We start from the raw sequence: 27,440 nt of genomic DNA on the forward strand, positions 1-27,440 counted from the left end.
GTGGGCAGGTGGCCAGGGCCCGGGCCCGCCGCTCAACAGCAGCTGCCTCCAGGTCTGTCTGGTCTTCCTCCCTGTTTCTGTTACCCCTAATCAGAGGTCATTAGCCACTTAGCTGTAATTCCCCTGGAATGTGCTGTCCCCGCTTGGGCCTCCATGGCTGAGGGACTGGGAGCAAAGGCATGTGGGCGGGGTTGGGCCATGGTGGTTGCCCTATGGCATCGAGTGTTGTGAGCTGAGGGGGCCCAGGGGTCAGGCCCCCACGGACACAGGGTGGACTCCCAGGGTGAGCAAGGGGCGGGTGCAGAGTGAGGCTCCCAAAGGCTGAGCCCGCCTTCCAGAGCCCAGGTACCCAGCCCGCAGAGAGAAGGGAGGGCGGTCTTCTGTGAAAGGGAGATGAAGATTGTTACGGAGCAGACCCTGGGACGCCCTTCAGTGGAAAGAAGCTTGCTGCCCTGTTGCCCTCAACCCCGACCGTGGTGTTCAAAGAGCTCCCTGGGGTCTGGGCAGCGGTCTGGAGCCCCCTAAGGGGCCCTGGGCCCTCGCAGTGATGCCCAGCCTGAGCAGGGGCTCCAGGGAATGGGAGAGCCTGGGAGATGGGGATCTTTTCCGGGCCTGATCTCTGGCTTTGTAGCTGGGTTTTGGGGTGGCCTGAGCGTCTAGCTGGGGCCAGAGTCAGAGTGGCTGCACAGCTCTGTATGGCTTCGGGTTGACCCTTGACCCTGAGCCCTGCCCCGAAGCAGCAGGAAGTAATGGGCTGACCTTCACTGACCTCCTTTAGGACTCACTTCCCAGAACCTCCATCTGACCGTGGAACTTGCCAGACAGGGCTCGGCGCCCTGCTGTGCTAGGTAGGGTCTCCGGGGAGGGGGCAGCCGTCCTCTGGTATTCCCCAGCCCTGCACAGTCAGAGTCCCGGTCTTCGGGCAATGGCCTGCCACTGACGGGCCCCACGGTAGCCTTGGGACGCCGAGTGGGGGTGTCTCGGTGTTGGGCCGCAGGCTGGCCTTCCAGCACCCTGGGCACGTCCGGTTTGAGAGCAGACAGGAATGTGGGTATCTGGCTTGGGACAGCTGGAAAGTGCTCTTGGGGGCCAGGAGCCCCTGCCAGCTGCACGGCCAGGCCCCGCCCGAGGTCTGTGACAGGGTTGGAGGGGTCCAGGCTGTGAGCAAGAAGGCTGCCGGTTCCCTCTTCCTTCTCTGTGGGGCCCTGAGGAATGGGATGGGGTAGGGGTGAGGCTGGCAGGAGCCCCCCCCCCCCGGAGCCTGGGCCCGGGTCCCTGCAAGAAGTATGGGCGTCAGCATACAGCCCGGCCAGGCCAGCTCTGGGTCTGAGTTCGCCCCTTCAGGTCGGGCCTGCGGCTGGTGAGGGGGCCGTTCCAAGGGCAACTAGCTCTCCCCAGCCGGGTCAACTCCCGGCACACCTGGGAGTTTCTCACTTCCAGACCAGACGTGCTGACTCCTGTGACCTGGGCCAGGAACCGAGATTTGACCTGGGGGTGCGGGGGTCTGGGTGGCAGTTTCTCAACTCATGTCTTTGGGTGTGCCTGTCCCTGGGCTGACCTGGTGGTGGCTGGGATGGGGTCTCTGACTTGGAGGGGTGGGGCTGCAGAGTGCTGCTGAGGGTGTCTGGGAGAGCTATGTGTGGGGTCGGTCTCCGTGTCTCCTCTCTCTCTGCCTGGGACCAGGACAGTCTGTGCTAAGCTGGGGCACGTGGGAGCACACACAGGGCAGGTGTCCAGGACCTCGTGGCTGGAGCCCCGGGCCCACCAGTCGCTGAGCTTGTGAATGGCTGGGCTTGGCGTCCTTGGTGTCAGGGAGGCCAGCTGGCTGGACCGTGCTGGGGGTCACAAAATGGCTGGACCCTGAGGCGGAGAAGTGCTGCTGCGAGTCCTCAAGCTGGGCTCACTGTGGTGGCTGGGGACACTGGGCGATGGTGGCCAGGGACAGGGATTCCTCACGCCCATGGAGGAGCTTGCAGCACACTGTCCTGGGGCAGAGGCTCCCTGGGGGCAGCAGGAAGCCTTATCTCCCCCAAGGTCTCTATCCTGCACACAGGAGGATCTAAGGCCGGGCTGGCCTCCAGAGATGAGCTGGGGAGCAGTGGGGGGTGGGGTGGCCTCCCTGGGGTCTTGCTCACCGGCTGGGCTTGGCCAGTGCGTCCTGTGGGCTCTGAGCGCTCCATGACCTGAGGGTCCTGCCCTAGGGTCAGCCAGCTGCTGAGGCCCTAGCCCCAGGCACTCGAGCTGACCCAAGAGTGGAGGCCTTCAGCCTGCAGCTGGGTCCAGGAGGGCTGGGAAGCACGACCAGGGGTCAAGCACACAGCCCTGAACCACACCTGTGCCTGCGGCTGCCATCAACACATCTGCCTGTGAGTCTGACGGTGTGCACAGGCGGGCCTGGGGGCGGGGGTGGGGGTAGTGCTGGGGCACAAAGGGCCTTTGTTCAGGAGGTTTGGGGTGCAGCCCCGGCTCCGGGGCAGTGACTCATGGGTTCCTCTGGTGTGATAGCGTCAGTTCTGCAACAGCCTGCATGTCCCACACACCCTGGGCAGCCTCGAGGGTAGGAGGGACCCCCACCCGCACCTGCTGCCCCCCAGGCTGCTCTGTTGGAACCTGGCTCTGAGAGGGGGCGGCAGCGAGAGCAGGAGCAAACAGGAAGGGTGTCAGAGGGCCAAGCAAAACTCCACTTCTGAAGTAAAGCCTGTCCAGAAGCAGCCACTCTGCCTCCCGGCCCTGCTGTGGGTGGGAACGCCTCCCAGCCACGGCCCCAGCAGCCAGAGGGCCGGTGGGGGGGGGGTCCCTTGCAGCAGGGTGCTCCAGAGCTAGGCCCCAGGGCATGAGGAGGCTGCCAGATCTCTCCTCCTGTGGCTGGAGGGCCTGACACGGGTGACTAGCTGTCACGGGCTGGAGCCGGCTCTGGCCATCTATCCGTCACTCCCTTTGCAGGATCAAGCGGGCGCCCCCCCCCCCCGTGTCAGGGTGCAGGGGCCCCTTGGGGGCTGGGCCTCCGAGCTCCAAGGATGCCGCTGGAAGGAGGGGGTAGGCCTTGGATTGCCTTCTCCTCTAGTCGCCAGGCGGGGTCAGGCCGTGGGTTGGTGGGAGGCTGGGTCTGGGTGAGGGTCTTTGTGGGGTTCCTGGGCAGTGGCCCTGCCTGTGTTTACTCTGGAGGACGGAGCAGGAGCAGCCTGTGGTCCAGGCTCCCTCCGGTGGACAGAGCAGTACACTGTGCAGGCTGCTCTGTGGCCCCGGCTTCCCCCTGGCCTTGGGCGTCACCCAGCAACGGGAGCGCTGCTTGGCGAACCTGCTGCTCACAGCCGAAGAGGTCTAGGGCTGTGAGCACAGGAAGTGCAGGGACCTGGGGCCAGGGGTACAGGGACACCTGTGCATGGAGGCCACTCTGGGCCCCACCCCCGCGTGGGCGGGGGCCACAGATGTGCGTGGGAGGGCCCCTGTCCTGCTGAGTGGCCACCAAGGGGCTGCCCCTTGCCTCCCCCACCGCTCCCACCTGCTCAGGCCTCCCCAGATTTTAGCTCTGGCTGCCCACTCAGCTGCCAGGGTCCCCTTCCTAGGCTGGGGGGTGGGTGTGTTCTGGGGTGGCTTTCATCTCCAAGCCCAGGTGGAGACTGCTCTGTAGAGACCCTGACCCTCGTCACTTCCTGGGCTCCCCCTATGCCCCACTCCCGAGGTGGCCTGGATGAAGGCTTCAAGTGTGTGTGAAGGGGGACGCAGGAGTTACTCTGTCCCCGTGGTCAGCTTCCGCAGAAGCCAGCCTCCCGAGAGCAGCTTGGCTGATGCCCCGCAAAGCTTGGTACTCTCTCCAGGACCCCACCAGTTGGACAGGGTGGATGGACCCCTGGGCCCCTGTTGGTGCTCAGACTGGGGGCGGGGCACACCTCTGCCCAGTCTTTGGATTTGCGCCCTTGAGGCTGGGATCAGAATGCCATTCCGGATCCCTGGGACCTCCCCGAACAGGTGATCCTGGCCCTCCCCCAGCCCCACAGAGCTGCTAATCTGTCCTGTTCTGGGCCCCTCGGGGTCTAGGGGAGGGTCAGGAGCTGGGAGTGGCTGCCCGCACTGACGGCCATTAGCCTCTGTGATCCCCGGCAACCCCAGGCCTTGGGTGGGGGCGGGGGCTTGAGCTTTCTTGTCACTGCAGCTGGAACAAAGGCCTGAGGTGTCGCCCCCCCTCCCCTCCCCTGCCACCACTCAGGCCGCCCCACCCACTGCACAACCTCCAGTGGGACCCCACAGTAGGGGAGGCTCAGAGTCCTTGGGGAGGAAGGGGTGGCCGCTCCAGAGATACCGCAGAGGACGTTGCCCAGGGCATGTGGCCTCAGGACCCATGGGTGGGAGCTTGCTCTGGGGTCTCTGAAGCCCCCATGGGCAGGCAGGGTCACCTGGCTGCAGTCCGGGAGGGTCGACGCTCCGCTTCCAGCGCGTGAGGGTCTGAAAGGGGGAATGGGCAGGATGGGGAGACAGGGGTCAGGAAGGACTGGGAATGGGGCAGGGTCAGAGGAGAGTTTTGGGGGTGAGTGGGACCAGGTGTGGGGGGCGAGGGGAGGAACTCCGGGTAGCCCAGGCTGGCAGTGAGCCCATCCTGGCCCTGAAGAAGCGGGGGAGCCCCTAGAGGCCAGGTGACAGGGGAAGGGGCTATTTCAGCAACCAAGGCTGTGCGGGAGCTGGGAGGTGACCCAAGAGTGGAGGGCCATAGGGTCCCAGGAATGAAGAGACCCCCAGGGCCTGGACTGCGACCCCTCAAGAGCCTACTGTCCGTTCTGAGGCCAGGTCCTGGTGTTAGGACTAACACAGGCCTTCAGCCGGCTCCCCGGACTCAGGGCAGGAGAGGCAGCAGCCCTACCCTTAGTAGGAGGAAGGACAACCCAAGCCTCTCTCCCGACCAGAGCACAAGCACCCAGGAGCCAACTAGGGTGATTCAGTCTCCACTGGGCTACCTGCTGCCCCGGTGCCCCTGAACGTGGTGGCTCTCCACGCTTCCTCTGGCTGTCCCGGGCAGGGCCTGTCTGTGGCTGGCGGCCATGCGCTCCCTCAGCCCCAGACAATGAAAGGCAGTGGTCTCACAAGGGGAACCAGGTCCCGGGGTCAGGTGGGGGCTGAGGGGCGCACCGGCCATCCCTGTCGGACCCTGCAGATTCTGGCCAGGAGCAGCCAGCCCCTTCCTGCCACTGCAGGACCCTGTCCTCCAGGCCAGGTGCTGGGCAGAGGGAGGCCCGCCCCTGTGAGGCAGGGTCTGTGCTGGGCCCCAGGAGGCCCACCTGGCCAGAGGCGAGGGACCTGTGTGATGTGCACACAGCTGGGAGGGATGAAGGCCGGCGGACACCAGGAGCTGTACTGGTCTAGGGCTCAACCATGAGCCTGTGAGCCCGTTGGCATGTGGTCTCCTCCAGCAGGTGTGTGTCCCGGGGCAGTCACCACACCGCCTCCCCTCCTTGTCAGTTCCTACCATGTCCCTGATCCTTCTCCACTCTTGCCGACTCTGTCCCCCAGGCTTTTAGGGGGTCTGCGGGGGCAGGGAAGGGGGTGGAGGTCTTGGCTCAGATCCAAGGGGGACAGGGCAGATGGTGGGGTAGCGCACCAGCTCCCATTCACCACAGGGCTCATGACTGGCCTCTGGGAGCCATGCTCCTCCCCAGCATGACTGTGTGAGCCCTTCCTGGTGCCCGACCACCCTAGGGCGCCCTGCCTTCTCCGGTCTCTCTCTCAGGTCCCACGTTTCTCTTTTGTATTGGAATTAGTGATGCAATATATATTTTTATATTAAATTTTAAATTTTGAGATGAGTGCAAATTTAATGCAGCTGTGACAGAGGTGCCATGCCCCTCGCCAAGGCTCCCCGGTGGTCGAGTCTTGCAAAACCACCGGATAGTATCACAAGCAGGACAGGGACATCCAAGCCAGAAGCCGGGCAGCTCCACCCGAAGAACCCAGCCCCGGCTCCCTTCCACCTCCCCACCTTGACCCCACCTTGACCGGCAGCACTGATCTGTCCTCCGCATCTAGAACCGCGACCATTCGAGAATGTCATGGAGATGGAGGTACCCAGTATGCAACCTTTAGGGATGGACTTTTCTTGCTTGGCATAATTCTCGGGAGATTCCTCCTGTTACTGGCAGGATTTCTGAAATTTCTCCCATTTTCTAGCCCTGGGACCTTGGCTAAGGAGCTCAGGCTCTATGCCCCCATCTCTTCCTCTTTTCTCAGGAACGTGAAAGGGCTGTTGCCAGGGCTCTCCACACTGGCCTTAGGATAGGCCAGGCAGGACAAGGGCCCCCCAGGAGGAGGGGTGTCCCCTGGAGGTGGTGCTGGATGCCTCATGCCCATCTGGTCCTGATGCGCTGCAAGGGTGGGCTCTGACGGCCGCTTGGACATACCCGTCTGGCTGGGAGACAGGTCAGTGGTCCTGTATCCTAAATTCCCATAAAAACCAGTCCAGTGGTCTGACTCCCCATCTCCCAAGAGCCAGAGAGCCTGAGCTCACCCCCGGTCTATAGAGCACACACGTGCAGATGGTGGGGAGCCCTCAGTGGGTGGGAGGTACAGTGCAGGGAGGGTACCCCAACCTGGAGAACGCCCGCCAGACTGGAGGGGGGCAGGCTCTACCCACATGCCCTGGGGCCACGATAAGGCGATGCCTGAGGGTCCCTCTAGGGAGGGGCTCCTGGCCTTTAGCCCCAGCGTGTGGTCTGAATGCTGACATCACAACCACAGCAACGACGCGCCATCAGCCCAGTATCTGGTTGGTTCTGTCTTGAAATTTAATGATTTAGATCGAACAATATGAAGTTTCCATTTCGGTCCCACCTGGCTGTACACTGGCACTTCCCTGTGACTCACCTGAGTGCTAAGGCTCAGGGACCCCTCCTCCAAAGAGACATGCCTAGATTTGTAGATTTTGTTACTAGGTCTTGGACATCGGTGCCCTGCTCTCCCTTGGGTCCACTCTGGAGAAACCTGGAAGCCACAGCAGGACTGTGGATGCTGGGCGGGGGTGTGGAGGTCCAGCCTCCGGCTCGGAGCCTGGCTCTGCCCTGGCATGTGGCCCCAGCAAGCTGTCTGGGCTGTCCAGCACAGTCTCCTCATTTGAGAAACGGAGACACGCACATGCCGACTCGTCCCACAGCCCCGAGGTCAGACAAGACGTCCAGGTGAAAATGGCCGGCAGGGTCCCGTTCTGCTCACCCCAGGGTCCTCAAACCTGGACCCTCTCATGAATCCTTGTCTTGGAAACCTATTCACAGAGGACAGTCGAGCCTGCTTTGAGGCAGCTAATCAGAAAGCCCACATTCACCTGACAATCACAGGCCCGGGTTCTACTTTCTAAAGACAGGAAAATTGCAACCACAATACCAGCCCTTCTGGCCCGAGATCCAAATTCTGGATATTCTACTTTTAAACAGAAATAACCCAAACCTGCAATGACTGATTGTATCCCCAAAACTGTAAATTAGACTTGAACCCCCCATGTGACAGTATTTGGAGCTGGGGTCAGCTGGGGTCCAGACGGTGGGCCTTCCGGTGGGGTTAGTGTCCCTGTAAAAAGGGACACTGGCGAGCCTGCTCTGGCTCTCTCTTGCCCTGAGGACGCAGCGAGAAGGTGGCCTCCTGTGCCGAAGATAGCAGGTCCTCACCAGCACCGGGCCCCGCGGGCACTCTGAGCTGCCGGCCTCCAGAACCGTGAGGAAGACATGCCCATGCTGCTTAAGCTCGCTTGTCTGCAGGGTTCTCACCGCGGCCCAAGGGCACCAAGGCACCTGCTCCTAAAACCCACGGCCTGAGAACACAAAGGAAAGGCGATGAAAGGGCAAGTCGGAGATTTGCTCCCTGCGTCCTGCATTGTGCCTAAGCAGACTACAGACTCCAGCAGCACCAGCAGGTGACCCAGCGCAGGTGCCGGAGTAGGAACGAGCAGCATCACACACCACTGCGCTGACAGAAGGGCTCACGGCTGTCCTGGAGCCTCTTTGACTTTTGTGATGACCACAGCACTCACTTTTCACATTTAATGGGAAAAAAGAAACCCTGATTTTCTGAAGATGTGTGAGTGGATGTGAGGCCATCAGCCAGGAGGCTGCACGTGCTTTCTGTCTCCAAAAGGACGTGCCGGCCGGCAGAGTCCGTTTTCTTAAGACAGAATGTGGGAAACCTCACGACGCTTCCGAGGCTCGGGCCCAGAGTCTAAAACAACAGATGCCTGTGTGAGAAACGCCTGCCCCTGCATGGCCGCGAGGAAGCCTTTAAAGGAAAGTCTTTTCAGAAGGAAACAACGGGACTGACTTTTTGTGTAAACTGGGAAGAGAAACGGAGAGTTTTAGAATTCTTCCACATTTAAACACACAGGCAGTAGCGAGTCTACAACTCCAGCTGTAAAAACAGATCAATCCACAAAGCCCAAGTTATGATAGAAAAGTCTTCCCTTAAATAACTTAAAAAGTACAAGACCCACACACTCGTACTTAAAATCTACACAAATTTACAGTATTTATACGTCACAGACTAACGCTGAATGACATTTACCGCGAATTTACTCTAAAGCAACGAAGACCAAGATACCATTGAAGCAGAAGAGCCGGACACACGGTTCAGTCAATGCCACGTGACCGAAGACATCAACACGGAACAGAGACGGTAACCTGACCCCACAATCTGCAGCGATTTTGATAAATGCCACTGGGCGCAACACACAGCTCAGCTGGAACATGCAAGGGCTGGAGGGTCAGTTCCCGGCAGCCAAAGCTCTCCGGGCGGGGACTTCCCAGGTGGATGGTCAGCACAGGGTGTGGGACGACACAGGATCCCCACCTCAGAACAAGTCCAGATTCTTTCTTTGGGGCCAGTGTCTGCAAGTGCCTGTGGGCTCCAGCCTCTGGCTGCTCTCCTCGCCCTTGGTAGAGGACAGCCCGGGGGGCTGCGCAAGCCACTCAAAGCCGGCCTTCCTCCCAGTCTAGGCCCATGCGGGCTGAGATCCAGGGACAGGACCTTTCTGCCTGGACCTTATGTGTTGCCCTGGCAAGACCCAGAACAAGAGTGAGGCTCCATGGTGGCCCCTGGGGTGCACAGGCCTGGGTGCCCACCGGAGCTGGGACCTAGAAGCTGTCCACTGCTGCTCGCCAAATACACCTGGCCCCCTAGGGGGCTGGGCTTATTCTGGGTGACTAGCCAGAACCGGTCAGCTGTGCCCATCTAAGGCCAGCGGGAGGGCCCCCAGTGCCTCTCGCTGCAGCGGCCACCTCCTGAGGCGTGTCCCGGCCTCCCTCCAGCGCCGTGTGACGTGTGGTCGGCTGCGGCTCAGGGGATGCCCTCCTTCCTCTGGCAGCACCGCGACGGAGGCGCCGACCAGTCGTAGACGTAGGACAGGCGCAGCTGCACCTCGCGCTTGCACAGGCGGCCCTGCCGCGCCAGCGTCTGCTGCTTCTCCAGCATGTCGTCCAGGCTCTGCTTGTGCGTCACCAGGTACTGGTTGCTGCAGCCGCGGGACTTGTACTCGGTGTCGAAGCGCGGGTCGTGCTCGCGCTGGACGTCCACCGGCGCCAGCCAGGCGCCCAGCGACACGTCCTCGCTGTGCCACGCGCGCAGGTACTCCCGGCTGAGGCGCAGGTAGTGCACCAGGTCGGCCGAGAGCACGTAGCCGCCGCCCAGCGCGTAGGGCAGGTAGTAGTCACACAGCTGCCAGGCGGCCTCGCGCCAGCGGCCCCCCGGCTTGACGCGGCCGCGGCCCGAAAAGAAGCCCCAGTAGAGGCGGCGGCGACGCGCGGGGTCGCGCGCCCGCAGCTCGGCCAGCAGCGCGTCCAGCCGCGCGAACGAGTCGTCGTCCGCCTTGAGCACGAACTCGAAGGCCACGTGCTCGTCCAGCCAGGCCAGCATGGCCAGCACCTTGGCCGTGAGGTTCTCGTACGCGTCGCGCAGCGCGGGCAGCAGCAGCAGGTCGCCGTGCCGCGCCTGCTCGCGCTCCAGGGCGCGCCGCTCCTCGGCGCCCAGGCCGCCCGTGCCCACCGCGAAGCGCGCCCACACGTCGCCCGGGCTGCCGCGCCGCGCCGCCGCCAGCCACGTGCCGCGGACCACGCTGCGCCGCTCGGCCGCCCGCGGCGCGCTGGCCACCAGCACGGCCGAAGGCGGCGGCGCGCGCGGGCTCGGCGGGCGGGGGGCTGCGGCCGGGAGGCGGGCGGGGGCCGTCGGCGGCGCAGCGGGCCAGGTAGAGCAGCCCGGCGCCGCAGAGCGCCAGGCCGCCTAGGCCCAGCGCCGTCCGGTGCCGCCACGCGCGCCGCAGCAGCTTCATGGCGCGCGCGCGCGGGAAGCGCCCCCGAGGCCCCCGAAGCCGGCGCGCAGGCCGCGTCTGACGACGGCGGAGGCGGAGGGCGGTGTGCTGCCCGTCACGGGTCCGCTCGTCACGTGGGCGCGCGTGCTCTTCGTATTGGTTGTCGGGGGGGGGGGGGGTGTCCGTGCGGCTATTTCCGCCCAGAGGAAAGATGGCGGCGCCAGCGTCGTCGCGGGGGCGTCGCGCCCGCCCAGAGCCGTTCCCGGTCCGCCTTTTCCCGGAAGAAAGATGGCCACGGCCTAGGAGCGTCCCGTCGGAGGCGTCACGGGCGCTCGGGCCCCGCTCGGCCGATCCTGGGCGAGCGGAGGGAGGCCGGTGAGTGAGGGCCCCGGGTCGGGGGCGCCGGGAGGCCTGCAGAGGCTCCCTCGGGCCGCTGGACCCTGGGCTCATGTCTTCTCTGCCCTCACCGACGGCTGCCCCCGGGAAACTGAGGCTGAGGGAGGCCGGTCGGCGGGGCAGTCGGGTGGATCCCGGTATTTACCAGCAAGGGGCCCTCGCTCGCCTTGTCCGCAAGAGGTGATCTAATTGGTAGGACTTGGGGAAAATTTGAAACCGTGCGTGGAAAGCCCCTGGCTTTCGGTTCGGCCCGTGGCCGTTACCGACGCTCTCTGCGCGACTCCTAAGAGCGGCGACAGCGCTTTCAGGCGACGCGTTTGCCTTTCGATCGGCCAGGGTTAGGGTCGCCAGCACGGACCCCACCGGGATGGCCGAGGAATGCCGCCTGCACCAAGCCGGGCCCCTGGGTGGAGCTGCTCCCTCCGCTGACGTCGCTTCTGGAGGACGGGGACTCCCCGGCCAGCCAGCCAGGCCCTGGCCTTTGCCATCCCCGTCCGGGGGGCGAGGGGGAAGGGCAGGCCGAGGGTGAGGAGCTGAGCAGCTGAGGCGCTGCGTTTGTTCGCGCTCAGAGTCTCACTTGACGTCCTGGTATCTGCGCGGGTGTTTGGGGGCTACTTTTGTGCAGAACGTCCTGTCCTAGTCCTGAAGATAAGTAAGGACTTGACTTTGTCTTTTCAGGGAGCAAAGTACAGTGTGTTTGGACATGATACGTGTTTTCACGGCCACGACCGGCAAGGGCGGTGTTAGTGTCAGGGGAGGTCATCTTGGTTTGCGCAGCACTTGCCCAGCCAGGAGAGCTGGGGCGCAGGGGCAGAGTTACGCTCCCGCGGGAAAGGAAGCCTTGCCGGTCGCAGGCTTGTACAGGTCTTGGCCTGCGGCAGGCTGCGTATCCTCCTGGGCCCACCTTAGGTGCAGTCCCACCGGCATCTCCTTCGCGCCTGTGCCCAGCATCTCCATCAGTTTAGTGGCTGCGGAGAGCCTGTGTGCTGAGTCTGCGGGACCCTCGCCGGCCACCACTTACTGGTTTCTTCCTGGCCCGTTAGATCGAGTTGTTTGGGTCTTGAGACACATCCCCTGAGTCGTTCCCATGGGTCCTGTGTTTTCGTTGTGCCTTGTTGCGGAGCACCGACGTTTTCAGGAACACACGTGTTGCGGTGTGGCACAAACCCCTGTACAGGTTCACTGGGTTGTGTGTACAGTGTGACAGCTGCTGGGACGGTGGGGTGGGGTAGCGTGTGGCGTTCCAGTACGTGAGATTCAGGGCAGTCCAAGCCCAGAGGACGTCCTGGGGTAGCCAGCAGGCTCCACACAGCTGGAAAGAGGGATGTGCGCTGCCCTCTGAGGATTGCTTTGTCTGAGGAATGAGACAGATGAGTTTGGAGAGCAAAGTCTTGTTGAAAAACCCAGATAGTGGTCAGGTTTGGAGACCAGTGCGTAAAGGTGTCAGCTGGCAGGTGAGTAATGCTGTGCAGGTTCAAGAGGAAGCACCAGATAAGCAGGGGGTGGCGTCCAGCCCGCTGGAGCCCCTGGTCCAGTGCTGTGTGCCCTCAGGCCGGGTGTGGTGGCAGTGCTGCTGCCTAGCACTGCCCTCTGCTCTGCCCGCTGTGTGGCCCTGTGCTTCCTTCCATGCCCCAGCTTGGTAGCAGGCGGCACTCTGGCCTGTGGCGAGTGTGTCCACGGCCACCACCTTTGGACCCTGGGAGCTGGTGGGCTTCCCTTTGCTGCTCCTCTCTGTGAAGACGGCCAGAGGAGGGGAGGGCCTCAGCTGCACCTGAGAGGACCGCCGGTGTTTGCCAGGCAGACAGACTATGAGAGGAACAGGTCATGGAAAGGGCGAGAAGGAGCTAGAGTTCCTTTTGGGAAGTGTGGAGCGTGAAGGTCCATGAGAAGCCAAGCAGGGACCTGGGTGGGCATCTGGGCCCTGTTCTGGCGCCAGCCAGAAGGGAATTCTAGGCCATTCCAGAAGGGAATCTGGAGGAAACTGGAAGGTGTGAGGGAAAACAGGTGGGCCTGTGTGGAAGGAGCCAGATGTGGGGGAAGGCAGGGATGGCCGAGTGCTGGGCACGAGTGCATGTGGCCTTGGGATCCGTACTGTGGTAGAGTGGACAGAAGGGTGGCATGGTTTCCTTGTTGCTGGGCCCAGGCGTACCAAGGATGACAGACTTCCTGGTACTCCTGTGTGAACGTGTGCAAGGGGGTGTGTGTATGTGCATATTTATGGGTATGTGGGTCTACACATGTAGGTGTGTGTGTCTGCGCACGTGTGGATGTGTGCATGTATATCCATGCGCACATGTGCATACGAGTGTGCGTGTGTGTGCTTGCTGAGTGTGTGTGTGTGCACGTGTGCACCTGCAGAGGTCATTGAGAAGGAAAGGTAGGAAAGGGCTGGTGCCCTGCTGGGTGGGTTTGGGCATTTGCTGGCGCCAGGCCCAGTCGTCACAAAGCCTTGGGGTGGGAGAGGCGGCTTCCTGTGTCAGGGTGGAAACAGGCAGGGAGGCCAGGTGACTTAGCCAAGGTCACAGAGCTTATAAATGCTGAGTTGGGTTTGGAGAGTGAGTTACCATGACTCTGGAGCTCGTCCCGATGCCAGGGGGGATGGAGAGAGACTGTTCTGGGAATGCCCACTGTGGGCTTTGGAAGGGGGTAGGGTTAGTGGTGCTGGGCAGCCCCTGAGGTGGGCATCTTTGGAAAAGGAAATGGTGTGTCCACTATGTATCTTGTAAACCAAGAACTTCCATCTCATGTTGTGAAGTAGACGGCTCTCTAGAGAGTACTGGCTGGCACGCCGTCGGACGGTGGCCGTGTCTTCTTCACAGACCTGCGATTGCTTGCTGGAGCCTTCTGCAGTGCCTGGGGTGGTGGGGAGGCTTGTGACCCTAGGCCTCACTTCCTCACCTGCCCCGCCCCTCTCTCCCCAGCATCTGGGCGCACTTGCAGCTCATCCCGCAGCCCGGACCCAGGGCGGCCATGGCGTGTAGGCAGGTCCCCCTCAGCGGCCTGGCTCCTCACTGCCTCTGGCTCTTGGGGGTCATCCTTCTGATGGATGTGTCTGCCCGGCCTGCCAACCACTCATCTGCTCGGGAGAGAGCTGGCAGCAAGGATGAGCGTGAGCTCCTGCCCCCGGACCACCTGAACGGGGTGAAGCTGGAGATGGACGGGCACCTCAACAAGGACTTCCATCAGGAGGTCTTCCTGGGGAAGGACACAGACGGGTTTGAGGAGGACGCGGAGCCGCGGAGGAGCAGGAGAAAGCTGATGGTCCTCTTCTCCAAGTAGGTGCCCAGGCCTGGGGGGCCGCTAGAGTCTAGCTGGCGTGTGCCAGGACCAAAGCTCACGCAGGCCGGGTGCTGGGCCTGGGCAGGGTCCACAGGTCTCAGGGGCCCATGCCTTGGGAGCCTGTCCGCCCAGCACAGGCCTGGTGGGGTCCAGGCTCCCAGGGTACTGGTCGCACGGCAGCCCAGTCATGTGCCGGGACCCAGGATTCATGGTTCTCGGTTCCAGGAAGGAGACTGACAGGAGCTCCTGAGCTCCTGGCGGACGGTGTGTAGAAGCCAGAATTTGGGCACTGGTGTCCCCGCCAGTGGGCCTCCCGGTGGGCGGGGCTGGATGACGGGCGTGCACCTGATGGTGTGTACGTAGGTGTGTTAGGTCAGGCACATACGTGCTAGTCTGCGCGCGTGTGTGTGAGCCACTGCATCCGTGGGCACCGCTAATTCACGTGTGCACACGCTTGCATCTAGATTTGCTTCTCCACCGAGCCGTCTGCGCCCGTGTGCGGAACGTGACTGTGCTCTGGCGTCCCGGCTCTGGTCCCGTTCCAAGTGTCTGGGCGTGCCGGTGTGGGCTGACGGGGCCGCCTGTTGTGAGCAAGGGCGAGGGCCGAGTGTGTCCTCCCCCTCGGCCCCCAGACTGGGGAAGCGGTGCTGGGCTGCCCTGCACAGCAAATGGCCTTCCCAGCCATCCCCGCTGTCTGCTGACAGCTCCGGCGTCACCTTTGGACAGAGTGTGTCCCTGTTCGTGACGGTGGAGCCCCGCTGGCCACCCTTTGGTCCGTCCGTCTGTCTGCCCTGTCCCGGGTTCTAGAGGCCTCGTCTGACATCGCGCCCCTGCCTGCAGGGTGGACGTGAACACGGACCGGAGGATCAGTGCCAAGGAGATGCAGCGCTGGATCATGGAGAAGACGGCGGAGCACTTCCAGGAGGCCGTTGAGGAGAGCAAGGTGCACTTCCACGCTGTGGACCCCGATGGCGACGGTACTGCCCGCCTCACCCTCGCCCGGGGGCGGGAGGCTGCTGCAGGACGGGGCGGTGTGCGCAGAGGGTAGAGGAAGTGAGGTCCTGGGCGGTGGGGCTGGGCAGGGGCCTGGGCTGGGGGCGGTCCTGGGGTCCTGGGTGGGGCCACTCCTGCCTTTGCTGTACTTGCCCATGGGGCTGGTTTATTGGCAGGGTGTGAACACAGTGGCCTCGCTGTTCCTAAAACCATGCGTGGTGGAACAGCCTAGCAGCTCGGCCTTCCCTTCTAGGCCACGTGTCGTGGGACGAGTACAAAGTGAAGTTTCTGGTGAGCAAAGGCCACAGCGAGCAGGAAGTTGCGGAGAAGATGAGGAACGGGGAGGAGCTGAAAGTCGACGAGGAGAGTGAGCGCCGGGCGTGGCGTGCGGCGGGGGGGCTGTGGTCGGCCTCCCCGTGGGCCGGAGCTGCGGGGGAGGCTGGTCTGTGGGCGAGGACAGGGTCCTGGGGAGCTGCATCTGCGCGAGGGGCGTGGAGGTGGGCAGGGCCGGCCAGCAGCCGGGCAGAGCTCTGCCCTCCCCAGGCCTCCCGCAGGGACACCAGGGAAACTCTGGGCACGTGTGCGGGTGCCAGCGCGCTGCGGGGGCGGCTCGCTTCTGGAGTGCGGCCGGATGCCGCCTGGGCCCCTACCCAGGTGGGTGGCAGGTTTGGTGTGCTGCCTGTCGTGTCCTGTCCTTCCTCTGAGTGCTGGGTCACCATCCCCACCTTGTCCCGTCGGGTCTTCTCCGGGAGCTTGTGGGCGCGTGGGAGTTTCTCTGGCATCTTTCCCCCCCCCCGGATGCAGTAGGGAGCAGGTCCCGCGTCAGCGAGGCCAGCGTCCCGGTGCTGGGAGGAGAGGTCCTCCTGTGCTTCAGGTCAGCAGCTGCTGTGGCCCCGGGGCTGCAGGTGTCCCTGCTGCTGGGCCTTCAGGTGGACGGTGGGCACTCCTGTCTGTGTCGGCCTGGTGTTTCATGGCCCGGACCCCTCTGTCCCCCGTAGGTTATAGTCATACTTTCTGTCTGTGGTTTCCTGCTTGTCCTTAATCCTGGTGCCCTGCCTGCCTTTCTGGCACGCAGGGCAGTGACTGGCCGCTCTAACCTTCTGGCCTGCAGTCTTCAGATGACTCCGATTTCCTGCGCAGGCGATTGTGACGTCTGTGGGCATGGACTGTTTCTTCCTTCCCAACTGTCCGCCTCTGATTTCCTTTTCTTATCTTGCGTTGGCTGGGACTCCAGTACGGTGCTGGGAAGCAGTGGGGAGGGGACATCTTTTTCTTGTTCTGATCTTAGAGGAAGAGTGCCCGCTTTCTTACCATTAAGCCGATATGAGCTGTAGGTTTTTGTAGGTGTTCTTTGTCCCACGCAGGACATTCTCCTCTATTCCCGGTTTGCTCAGAGTTTGAATCATGAATGCCTGTCAGGTTTTATGTCACGCTTTTTCTGTGCCTGTTGATGGGATCGTGTGATTTTTCTTCTGCCTGTTGGGATGCTCATGTTAACTGATTTTCAGATGTTGAACCACCTGTGCACCTGGGATGGGTCCCACCTGGTCACGGTCTGGGATTCTTCTTACGTGTTTTTGGGTCTCATTCGGGGATCTTCTGTGGGGCATGTTTGCACGAGACGCCCTGGTCTGTAGGATCCTTTTCTTTTTTTTTTTTTAAAGATTTTATTTATTTATTTGACAGAGAGAGATCAAAAGTAGACAGAGAGGCAGGCAGAGAGAGAGAGGGAAGCAGGCTCCCCGCTGAGCAGAGAGCCCGATACGGGACTCGATCCCAGGACCCCGAGATCATGACCCGAGCCGAAGGCAGCGGCGTAACCCACTGAGCCACCCAGGCACCCTGTAGGATCCTTTTCTTGCAGCGTCTTACAGTGTGTGTGGCGGTAGCCTTCCACCTGTCCCCCTGGGGGCCGCCTGTCACAGGCATCTCGTCCCTGTCTTACACCTTTGTTGCTCGTGCTCAGTCTGTTTGTGGCGCATGTGTGGCCAGCGGCACCAGACCCCTGTCCTGAGCAGCACGGATGCCCTTGGGCGCTGCCTGGCCTTCCCCCGTTCTCCGGGACACCATCCAGGATTTCACTTCTGTCCTTTTGAAAGCCTGTGCCTTGAATGTGAGTATTTTTTTTTCTGAAATGGTTGTTTGCCTTTCTCATATCTTTCTCCGTTTTTCATTTCCGTGGTCTGTCCTGTCGTTCCAGCTGTCCCCTGAAGGTGGTACTTGGAAGCGTCGGGGGTTCTGGGGGGCCTCCGTCCTCCTGTCGGTGCAGGGCATCTGGCGGCAGCCTCTGGGGTGGCTGCTGGGCGTGGGCTGCCGGTGCTCTGTCCCTGGCTGCCCTCGGGAGCTAGTCTGTCTTCGGCACCTTTCCTTCGGGTGTGCCTGGGGTCAGGACCTGTGCCTGGGGTCAGGACCTGTGCCTGGGGTCAGGACCCGCCCTTTGGGGCATGAACTCTCTTACCTCAGCCTGTTGACTTCTTCATGTCACTCATGTTCAAGGCTCCTCCTTCCTTCTTCTCTTTGGATGGGGTGCGCAGGTCTGGGCATCGGAAGTGAAGAGCAGTGTTGAGGTCTGGGGGGGCCCGGGAGCGCAGGCGGGCGCTGAGAGGCTGTGTGCGTCCCTGGGGCTCATGGGGCTGCCACCCCCAGGCACCGCAGATGGGCTCGCAGGGCTTGGTGGCAGCCCCCCTCCAGCTGCTGGAGCTGCCCGCGTCCCTGCCTGTGTGTCCTCCTCTTCATGGACATCCGCTGCTGGTCTCAGCACCCACTTAAGTCCCCAGTGAGCTCAGGTCGAGGTCCTCGAGCCCCTGGAGCCACGTGGACCTTCCTCTGTCAGGCGCCACGGACAGACACAGAGTCCGGGCCTGTCCCCATGCATGGCGGGCAGGAGCGCCGCTCGCTGCCACTGTCCGCTAGGTGGGTTTGCCATTAAAAGTAGGTCACCACGGGATCTCCTGTGCATCAGAAGGCACTGAGACTCGAGGGGGCGGGTACTGTGCGGGAGGCAGCTGTGTCCCTGTTGCGCTGTGCCAAGGCCTGGGCGCCCCTGTTCCTGGAGGCTACGGTGAGGGCGTGGACAGATCTCCGTGCCTCGGCTCTTCCTGCTCGGCGGGCCTCCGCCGCTCCGCCCTGTTGAAGCCCTGGACGGTCACGGAGCCTGTGAAGCTGTGGGGGCAAGCTCTGGGCCCCACTCCCCATGCCAGGTCTTCCCACGGAGGGAGAGTGGGGGCTGCGCCAGAGTCTGTGGGGACGCTTGAGTCATATCTGGAAGCCGGGTTTTCCTCCAGGGCCCTGCCCTCTGTGTGCGGCGCGCGTGCAAGAGGTGGAAAGGAACGGGGTGTGCTTGGTTCCTGTAGGGGCAGGGCGAGTCCACCCACCCGGCGCTTTCCACCCCTCCCGGAGCAAACGGCAGCAGTGAGCCGAGGCTGGGGCTGCACAGGGCCGGGGGCTGGGTGTCTGCGCCTGTGTGTGTCCGGGTGGGGGAGGAGTCCGTGTCTTAGGGGGTCTGGGTTTGTATACGCAGGGGGTCGGCCCCTGTACTTGGGAGGGTCTGGGTCTGGCGGTCTCTGCACTGTCTGCCTCCCTGAGGAGGCCTGAGGGCTGAGCTCTCTGTCGAGCGCCAAGGCCCTTGGCCTCACTCACCAGTGTCCTAAGCCAACCTTCCCAGGCAGCACATCTCAGAACTTCTCAGGTGCTTGCGGTTGTCCTGGGTCCTCATGGGGATGCCTCTCTCAGCACAGGAAGTGCTGGAGAACCTCAAGGACCGCTGGTATCAGGCGGACAGCCCCCCCTCAGACCTGCTTCTGACCGAGGACGAGTTCCTGTCATTCCTGCACCCTGAGCACAGCCGTGGCATGCTCAAGTTCATGGTCAAGGAGATTGTCCGGGACCTGGGTGAGGCCTGGCCTGTGACCCTGCCCCGGGGGGGGGGGGGGGAGTGGGGGGCTCCCTGCTGGTGGCTGGGCTGGAGGGCGGAGCCCACTGTGCCCCTGCAGCAGTGCTCCTGGCAGGGGTCAGCCTGGGGGTCTTGGAGGCTGTGGGGCCACACAGTGGTGGGGGGCAGTCAGGCCTTGTCCTGGGCCATCTGGCCTCGGCCAGGCTCTCGAGCAGGTCAGGTGAGACGCACCTAAAACAGCTTTAGGCTAAAATTTAACACACTGAAAATTTGGCAGGTAACCTCTTTTGGTTGACTTTCTTCTGGGTGGGCCCGGTGGCCCCACATCCAGGTGAAGCCTGAGTGTTCACCCCCTGTGCTGCAGACCAGGACGGCGACAAGCGGCTCTCCCTGCCTGAGTTCATCTCTCTGCCCGTCGGCACAGTGGAGAACCAGCAGGGCCAGGACATCGATGACAGTTGGGTCAGAGACCGAAAAAAAGAGTTTGAGGAACTGATCGACGCCAACCATGATGGGATCGTGACCATGGCTGAGCTGGAGGTGAGTGCAGGTGCCTGGGGAGGCACCGCCCTCCCCCCACCCTGAGTTCGGGGCCCAGATCCCCAGGCTTCCAGGTGTGCCTTAGGCAAGGGGCTGCGGTGGAAAGGACGCCAGTGTTGGCCCGGCTGCTCCTTGTAACACTTTGTGGCACCTGGAGGTGGGCTCCCCACGCGCAGGGGAGGGGGAGTCCCCGGGCAGCGTGGTCACCTGTGGTGCTTGGGCCAGTGAGGTGCTGGCCTGCCCCCAGCCAGGGATGCCTCGGCCTCTTCTGGCTCCAAGCAGCCGCTCCCCAGTGGGCAGCTGGTGAGATGCTGGGGCGCTGGGGGTGCAGGCCGCTCTGGAATCCATCTTCCCCCGAAGTGTTTCTGCCGGTGCCGTGTGGGTGCTGTGTGGGCTTGTTTTCCCCGTTGCTGCATGACTCACTGCCTTTGCGCCAGAATTTTCTGATCCCTTTTGATAGCCGGCGCACACACCTGCTTCGAGCATTGAGCGGCGGCTCGTTGAGTCCGTGTCCATGCCTGTATCTGGGCATCGCGTGACCCACGGGCAGGCTCCCGCAGCCACTCAAGGCTGTTTGCCCTCCGGCCGGTCCCCTCCGGGAAGGAAGCATCAGGAGTGCCCTGCGGAGGACGGGAGGCGGCGAGTCTCAGGCGCCACATAGGCAAAGGCTGTCTGGCCCTGAGCCACTTCCAGCCTGGTGTCTGCCTTCCAGAACATTCCAGAACGTGCCACATTCCCTCCTTGCTGCTTCTGTACTCTTAGCCCATGGGCTGTTTTAAATAAGGCATTGCTTTCTGAGGCTGGTGGCAGGGTCAGAGCCATGCAGATACTTCCCTGAGGCCAGAGGCGCTGACCTCGCTGACAGGGCATCCGTGGGGGGCAGGGGCGTCTGCCTGGCGGTGTGGGGGGTGTCTCACGGCCTCGTCACCAAGTGTGGACTTCCGGCGCCATGGTGGAGCTGAGACTCCAGGTCGATGGCCCTAGTGCTGCTGGGGAGCGGGCGCGCTGGGGAGGGCCGTGATGGCCAGGGGTTCGCGCTGACCCCGTGCCCGGAACCACCACAGGACTACATGGACCCCATGAACGAGTACAACGCCCTTAACGAGGCCAAGCAGATGATCGCCATCGCGGATGAGAACCAGAACCAGCATCTGGAGCCCGAGGAGGTCCTCAAATACAGCGAGTTTTTCACGGGCAGCAAGCTGATGGACTACGCCCGCAACGTGCACGAGGAGTTCTGAGCCCACGCAGCCCCCCGCCACCCCCCGGGCTGGCCGCCGCCGCCGGTCCGGCCCTGCCCCAGGTGCGTTTGAGCGGCCAGCCTGGGCCGGTGCAGCTGTGGGCCGGTGCCCCCCGCGCGGGCGTCTCATTTCCCGGCACTGGGCGCGTCGGGGCCCTGCGGGCTCACCACGCTGCGGGGAGCAGCGCGGCCCCTGCCCCTTCCTTGCTGGCGTTGCGTTGGCCTGTGCTCTGCGGGGGGCCCGAGCCGGCGGCCGGGGGTTCCTGCCACGTCGTTCCGTCTCCGAAAACACAAACACTTGTGACGAGAATCTCACTAATGTACGTTAAGATAGAGTTGCCTTTTCCTCCTAGCTTCATTTCCTTGTTGAAAAAACTCATAAAATGATTTTGGAACGTTTGTGGCCAGGTGGCTTCCACTCAGCGCTTTTGAGGTGGGGGATCTGTGCGAACAGAGGGTTTGGTCAGGCTCCTGCCAGGCCCCTGGGTGGGGCTGCACGGGAGGGACGCGCTTAGCGGCAGGGAGGCCCTCGGGGGCGCGGGAGCCAAGGGTCTGGAGCGTGGCGCTGAGGGGAGACCCCTGGGAGGTGCTGGCTGGAGAGGGAAGATCTGAGGACCAGCCCTTACGGCAGGGGCTGGGGGGAGAGTCCCCTCCGCACTCCAGCCGGGCTGGCTGTGGGGGAACAGAGCAGAGGCGGCCAGGGGACCTGGAGTCTCACCGAGCCTGTGGTCAGGGGCTGGGAGGGCCTGAGAGCCTGGGGACAGGACGGGGCTCTTGGGGGAGGTCCCACCAGACCTGTATTTGTCCCAGGCCCTTTCTGGAGGTCAGCCGTGCCCAGTGCTTGTCCAGCACGTGGGGACAGAGGACACTGAGCTGTGAGGGGTTTAACAGACCGAGGGTCCCTGACCTCACGTGCCTCTGAGCTGCCGCCTCCAGTCCCTGCCTCTGCCCCCTCCGTGCTGGGCATCCCCTCAGGAGCCCTGAGCTGTGGGCTGTGGCGCCTCAGTGGGTCCGCTCAGGCCTTGGAGGGCCCTGCTCAGGTGGGGGCTCCAGCCCGGTGGGCAGAGGAGCCACCCTGAGCTGCCCTCATGACCCGCCCTTGCCACAGGGATCTGCTTCCGAGCAGCGTGGGGTGGGGCCGCTGTAGCGGAAGGAGGGCGCGGCAACACCTGCACCGGGTTCCCCGCAGACGGGAAAGACTTCAGAAGGGCTGGGAGTGTGTGGTGGGAGGGGGTCCCCACCGTGGCCGGGCCGCCGTGGGTGAGTTGGCAGGGGCGTGGGCGACGTGGTTGTCTGTGCTTGGCGGGTCAGCGTGAACAGGGGCCTGGTTCGTGGGCCGGGTGGGCAGGGCCCCGGGCAGCGGGGACCCGTACTGCCAGAGGGCAGGCAGCGCCCACGTGGCCCCCAGAGAAGGAGAGGGGCACACTGGTGGGGGCGCTGCCCACCGGACGCCCAAGTGAGCTCAACCTCAGGAGCTACAGTGCGTCAATTAGAAGAAAAAAAGACTTTGTCCCCATCTATGGAAGACGGGGGTGCGCACACGCACGCACACCAGGCTGCCTGACGCCCCGATCCCCTCCCCTGGTGGCCCCCTGGCTGCTGGCAGAGCCTTCCTCTCCCTCCGCCCCCGCTGTTGTGGGCGGTGGCCTTGTCCGTGGCAGCCTTGCCCTGCTCGGCTGGGGAGGAATTTCCCACAGGTGGGCCGGGGCGCTCAGCTTCCTCACCTGTCGGGGAGTCAGGGAGGGGAATTTCCAACTTCTCCCCTGCTCTCCTCCCCGAGAGGGGCCCTCTGTCCGAAGCTTTGTGAATTAATTGGTGTATGGTTGATTTCATCTCAAGGTTATGGTTTGAAGGGTACAAAAAAACGACCCAGGGTAGCCTCCCCTGCCTCCAGGACACCGAGTGATGTCTGAGCCATGCGCGAGTGTTCTTTCCGCTCTCCACACCACGGCCCTGCACACGGCCCTCCCCACCCGCCCTGGAACCACCTGGGGCTGTGTCCGAGGGTGCCACGTGCTCCGGGGGCTGTCCGGTGGGTCATCCTGGTCTCCACTGTCACATTGGTGCTGTGGGGACACCCTAGGCCCAGCGTGGGTGTGGGATGGGCTGGGTTGGCCTGGCCACCAGGGAGGACACAGAGCCAGACTGGGCAGAGGGCACCCCCCACAGGAGCAGCCGCACACATGCCACACGCACACGTGCGCACAGGTTCACACGTGCTCCTGGCATACTTCGTACCCAGGGTGCAGAGCAGGTGCTGTCCTAACAGAACACTGGGGACGACTGTCTCCCTGTCCTGGGCCGGACTTCTGAGAGCAAGTGTGGGCAGGGCTGCACTCGTCCGTTGTCCTCACGCAGTCTCCTTCTCCCAGAAGGAAGCCAGCCCTTTGGGAGCAGGACTCCCCCGACCCCCGCCACCCTATCTAAACTTGACCAGCAGCGCAGAGGCCCCACCTCCAAACAGCCACACGGGAGGTCAGGGTTTCAGCGCGTGAATCTGGGGACACCTGCTGCGCTCAGACACGCTGAGCGGCACAGCCCTGCCTCGCACTCGTGTGCTTGGCACGCCCGCCTATACCCCTGCCATGCTCCACACACTCGCACGCTCGCCCCTCTGAGCTCTTGACCACTGCCTCCGTCTGAGCTGGTTTTGGACACCTGGACCAGGGACTGTGCTCTGGAGTTCGGGGCTGCTCTCCCCTTGAGCCGGTGCCCTGTGGAGGGTCCAGATGGTGTGAGGCCTGTCTCCTGACACAGGGTGCTGCCTCAGTTTACCCATGTGCTCTGTGCACCCCTTTGCTGAGGGCGTGAGGATTGCCATGAGTGTAGCCTTTTGTCGGGGGGGCGGTGGCGGGAGCAGACACCTGCTCCTGAGGGGTCCAACCTGCCCTCCACAGGGAGAGCGGGCGCCCAGAGGGAGCGAGCTTGTGGAGGGGGCGGCTGGCCAGAGCAGGAGGCTACCCATGTGCCCAGCCGAAGGGGCGCCGTGTCCCTGGTGAGGTGGGGCGAGGGGGCGTCCGGTGTGGACGGTGGATGCGGACTAGATGTGCTGGCCCCGCCGAGGGTCCAGCGGCTGCAGGTCCTCACTGTGGCCCCAGGTCTGTGAGCCGGGTCGGCGCCCCGCTGCCCGCTGGCTGAGGCTGAGGTTGGTGGGCGTGTTTGAGGCGAGGAGGGCCCAGGGCAGGAGAGAAGCCCTCAGCCTGGAGGGTTGCTGCTCAGACTAGCTGCCTTCTTGCCACCAGCCCAGGTCAGGGGTCCCCAGCCCTTCCTGGGCCTCCTTCCTCCAGGTCCCCTCCTCCTCTCTCCCTCCCCACCCCTCCCCCGCAGCCCTTATAGCCACATCCTGCAAGGAAAAACCCCAGACTCCTGCACCGCCGGCGATGAATCCTCATCTCCTCCTCGTGCAGGCTCGGCGGCCTCGCAGGCCCCCCTCAGCCCTCCTGCTCTTCGGGCTTGTGCTGGGAGCTGCCGCCCGGCTCACCTGCGTGGGGGACGCCTACCCCAGAGACGGCAGGTGCTGTCAGGACTGCCCGCCCGGTGAGTGGCCTGGCCACCGAGCTGGGGAGGGGGCCTGTGGGGCCCCGGGACAGGAGGGTGGGGTCCTAGGGATGGGACACACACCGGGATGGGGGCTGGGGAGAGGGGAACAAGCAGATGGGGTCCCGGGACACAGGGGTCACGGGCTAGCGGACTCAGGCTGACAGAGTGGGTGACCAGCAACCAGGCCCCGGGCCATGGGCCTCCGGGACGAGGCTGGGGATGCGGAGCCATGCTGAGTCTGGCCTGCCTCCCGCTGCAGGCTATGGGATGGAGAGGCGCTGCAGCGGAGGCCAGGACACCGAGTGCCACCCTTGTCTGTCCGGCTTCTACAATGAGGCTACGAACTATGAGCCCTGCAAACCCTGTACCCAGTGCAATCAGAGTGAGCGTCACCCTGACCGGATCCCAGACCCCCGAGCGAGTCCCTTGCGTCCCGCCCGGGCGCTCCCAGGAGGTCCCCATAGCCGCAGAGACAAACCCCAAACCACAGTGGGGCCTGCTGTACCACGGGGGGGCCCCTAGGAGCCCCTCCCTCCTCCCGGGGAAGTGGGGGGCTGAGGCCACGAGGAATCAGGCAGGAGCACGTGCCTGCCGGCCGGCCTTTACACCAACGAGTGGGATCCGAGCGCCACCGAGGGTCCTGCTGTGGGCCTGACGGAGGGTGGGAAGGGAGGCCGGAGCCACCCTGGGCGTGCCTCCCAAGGGCCACGTGGCCGGAAGGAATGTGGCATCCAGGGACTGGAGAGAGCCCGGAGCCCCGCGCGGCTGCGAGGGGGCTGCTGGTCCGGGAGCCCTCGGCCTCCGTCCTCCAGCCTGTGCAGCAGCCCGCGGCTCTGCCAACCCTGCCCGCCTCCCCTGCCCCCCGCAGGAAGTGGGAGCGAACCCAAGCAGAGATGCACACCTACGCAGGACACCGTCTGCGGCTGTAAGCCAGGCACCGAGCCCCAGGACGGCTTCAAGCGTGGTGTCGGTGAGCCCGGGGGTGGCGGCGGGCAGCGTGTGCTCGAGAGGGCAGGGTCTGCGCGCCTGCAGGGTCCTTGGGGCTGGCAAGGAAGCGTGTCTGCCACATCACCTGCTGTCATTTCCCACTGTACCCCCCACCCCCACAGGTCAGAATGAGTTCCTTTCCCCCAACAAACAGGCCAGGCCAAGAAAGGCGGGGGGCCCGGGTCAGGGCCAATGGGTGGAATGTGGGCCGGGAGGCGGTTCTGGAGGCTGTGGTGGGGGAGCGGTGAGGAGACCGTCCTGCTGTCTTTGTTGCAGACTGTGCCCCGTGCCCACCGGGACACTTCTCCCCAGGGGACGACCAGGCCTGCAAGCCCTGGACCAAGTGAGTGGCCTGGGAGGCTCCTGGCCCCTGTCCCCTCATGACCCCTGGCCCCACCATGCTGCCCGCTGCCTCAGTCCTGGTCCAGCCTGGCTTCTGGGTTGGGGTGAGGAGTGTATGACTCTGTCCCAGGCCCTGGGAGACCATGAGAGCCCGCCTCATCCACAGCTGGGGCCTCCACGGTAGGGGTGGGAGGAGAGCAGTGTGGGCAGCAGAGCGAGGGGAAGTGGGGAATGAGGGTGTGGGGCAGGGGTCCCTGGGGGTTGTGGGGCTTGGGCAGGGTCCTTGGCCCGTCCCCTGGCTAGGATTGGGACGCTGCCAGACAGGACCTGGGGGGATCTGATGCCCATTGCTCCCCACACGTCCCTGGTCCTGCCTCAGTTCTGGGTCCTTCTGGGAGGAGTTGGCTGGGGGTCGGAGGCTCCGGCCTGAACAGTACCCCCTGCCTTTGTCAGCTGTACCCTGAAAGGAAAGCGTACGGTGCGGCCAGCCAGTCAAAGCTCAGATGCTGTCTGTGAGGACAGGAGCCCCCCCGGCCACGCTGCCATGGGAGACCCAGGGCCCCCCAGCCCGGCCCCCCACCACCCAGCCCACCACAGCCTGGGCCAGGGCCTCCCAGGAGCCCTTCACGCCCCCTACAGAGCCCCCCAGGGGTAAGGGGAGGGCCTGGCCTCCCCCCAGCAGGGCAAGGAGAAGGGGGGTAGGGAGAGAGGGCGGGGGTGGGGGTGCCCTCTGCCCTCCTGGAGGCCCTCTGGGGCTGGACCCCTTGTTCCAGTGGACCCCACCCCAGCAGGCCTTGCCTCCCCACAGGCCCCCAGCTGGCCGCTGTCCTGGGCCTGGGCCTGGGCCTCCTTGCTCCCGTGGCAGCTGCGCTGGCGCTACTTCTGCACCACAGAGCCTGGCGGCTGCCCCCCAGTGAGTACCCCGTGTGACCCCGGCCCCGATGGCCTCCCACGCATGGGGGGGGCATGACCCTCCTCCACCTCCTGCCTCTGCTCCTTCCCCTCCCCAGGTGGAAATAGCTTCCGGACCCCTATCCAGGAGGAGCACTCCGACGCCAACTCCGCCCTGGCCAAGATCTGAGCCAAGACTGGAGCAGCTAGTGCTCCCACCCCCGGCTGGGGCCCCTGAGGGCCTGCTAGACATGGAGGGGCTTTGGGGTGCCCCCACGCGCAGGCCACCGTGTCCCATAATCCCCCCACCCCGCGCCGTTTTAGGTGCTCCTGGCCTGCGCCCAGGGCTCTGCTACGTATGCTGTGCATACTCTCCGCCCAGGGTGGTCCCCCCAATAAATGACATTGGCGAACCTGGGTCTCCGACTGGCTGCCAGCGGGCTGAGTGCCACACAGCCACGGTGGGAGTGCAGGGGCCAGACCCACTCTGGCAGGGGAGGCCTCCCCAGCCTCGGCAGGGGTATGGGACCCCCTCAGAGACCCCGGCACCCCTGTCCTCACCCCTTCTCTGAGCACGTCCCGGCTCCAGAGGGGGGGGGGCGTGCAGGCCACATACATGTCCTGGGGGACCAAATGACCCCGCGGCTTGTCGGCGGCATCCAGGAGCCGCTTCTCCGAGCCCCGCACCTGGGTGAACAGGCCCTAGGCTCCCCCAGTGAGCCCACAGCTCCAGCATTAATGGGAGCAGGTAGGAGACCGGAGGCCCTGGCCCCAAAGGGATTGTTTGAGGACAACCCTTCAGGTCTCTGTGTGTCCTTGCAGAGCAGAGAGCTCAAGAGCCATTCTTTCTCGAGACCTCTCGAATCCCATGCCTGCCAGACCTGCGTGTGTGTCGTGGGTAGCGAGTGGGGAAGCTCTGGGAAAGTGGAGATTTCCAATCAAGCTGAGCCGCAGTTGGCCCTGGGGGTGAATGCTGAAAAACCCCGAAGCCCGTGGACAGTAGAGTCCCACGGACAATGACCTGTCCGTGACCATGGTGCCCCTCCTGCTGGGTTGCCAGGCCGGACGGTGAG

The 27,440-nt window shown here is 63.8% G+C and overlaps 3 protein-coding genes across 4 annotated transcripts; 2 read left to right on the forward strand and 1 right to left on the reverse strand.

Annotated features, from left to right (window-relative positions):
• Positions 1-8,476: 8,476 nt before the first annotated feature.
• On the reverse strand, positions 8,477-10,302 carry LOC111154922 (beta-1,3-galactosyltransferase 6). Its single transcript, XM_022514878.1, is given in 2 exon segments — positions 8,477-10,120; positions 10,122-10,302. Coding segments are annotated over 2 exon segments (987 nt in total). The 5' UTR covers positions 10,289-10,302; the 3' UTR covers positions 8,477-9,300.
• Positions 10,303-10,477: 175 nt separating this feature from the next.
• Positions 10,478-21,006, forward strand: LOC111154655 (stromal cell derived factor 4). 2 transcript variants are annotated; one of them, XM_022514443.1, is made up of 7 exons: positions 10,478-10,642; positions 13,585-13,938; positions 14,783-14,919; positions 15,189-15,302; positions 18,668-18,826; positions 19,192-19,367; positions 20,432-21,006. In XM_022514443.1, exons 1-7 carry the CDS (start codon positions 10,479-10,481, stop codon positions 20,606-20,608), a joined length of 1,281 nt encoding a protein of 426 aa, XP_022370151.1. In that variant the 5' UTR covers position 10,478; the 3' UTR covers positions 20,609-21,006. The 2 variants fall into 2 exon arrangements, with proteins under 2 accessions (XP_022370151.1, XP_022370152.1); XM_022514444.1 differs by lacking the exon at positions 10,478-10,642 and adding an exon at positions 10,989-11,188.
• LOC111154656 (TNF receptor superfamily member 4) lies at positions 20,505-26,780 on the forward strand. The gene is given in 9 exon segments (XM_022514445.1): positions 20,505-20,670; positions 24,015-24,144; positions 24,407-24,529; positions 25,016-25,117; positions 25,411-25,477; positions 25,930-26,002; positions 26,004-26,127; positions 26,285-26,389; positions 26,487-26,780. Coding segments are annotated over 7 exon segments (657 nt in total). The 5' UTR covers positions 20,505-20,670; positions 24,015-24,144; positions 24,407-24,414; the 3' UTR covers positions 26,558-26,780.
• The last annotated feature ends 660 nt before the right edge of the window (positions 26,781-27,440 follow it).

Source organism: Enhydra lutris, unplaced genomic scaffold (assembly GCF_002288905.1).
Source record: "Enhydra lutris kenyoni isolate GAN:26980312 unplaced genomic scaffold, ASM228890v2 scaffoldscaffold38, whole genome shotgun sequence".
NCBI lineage: Eukaryota > Metazoa > Chordata > Mammalia > Carnivora > Mustelidae > Enhydra > Enhydra lutris.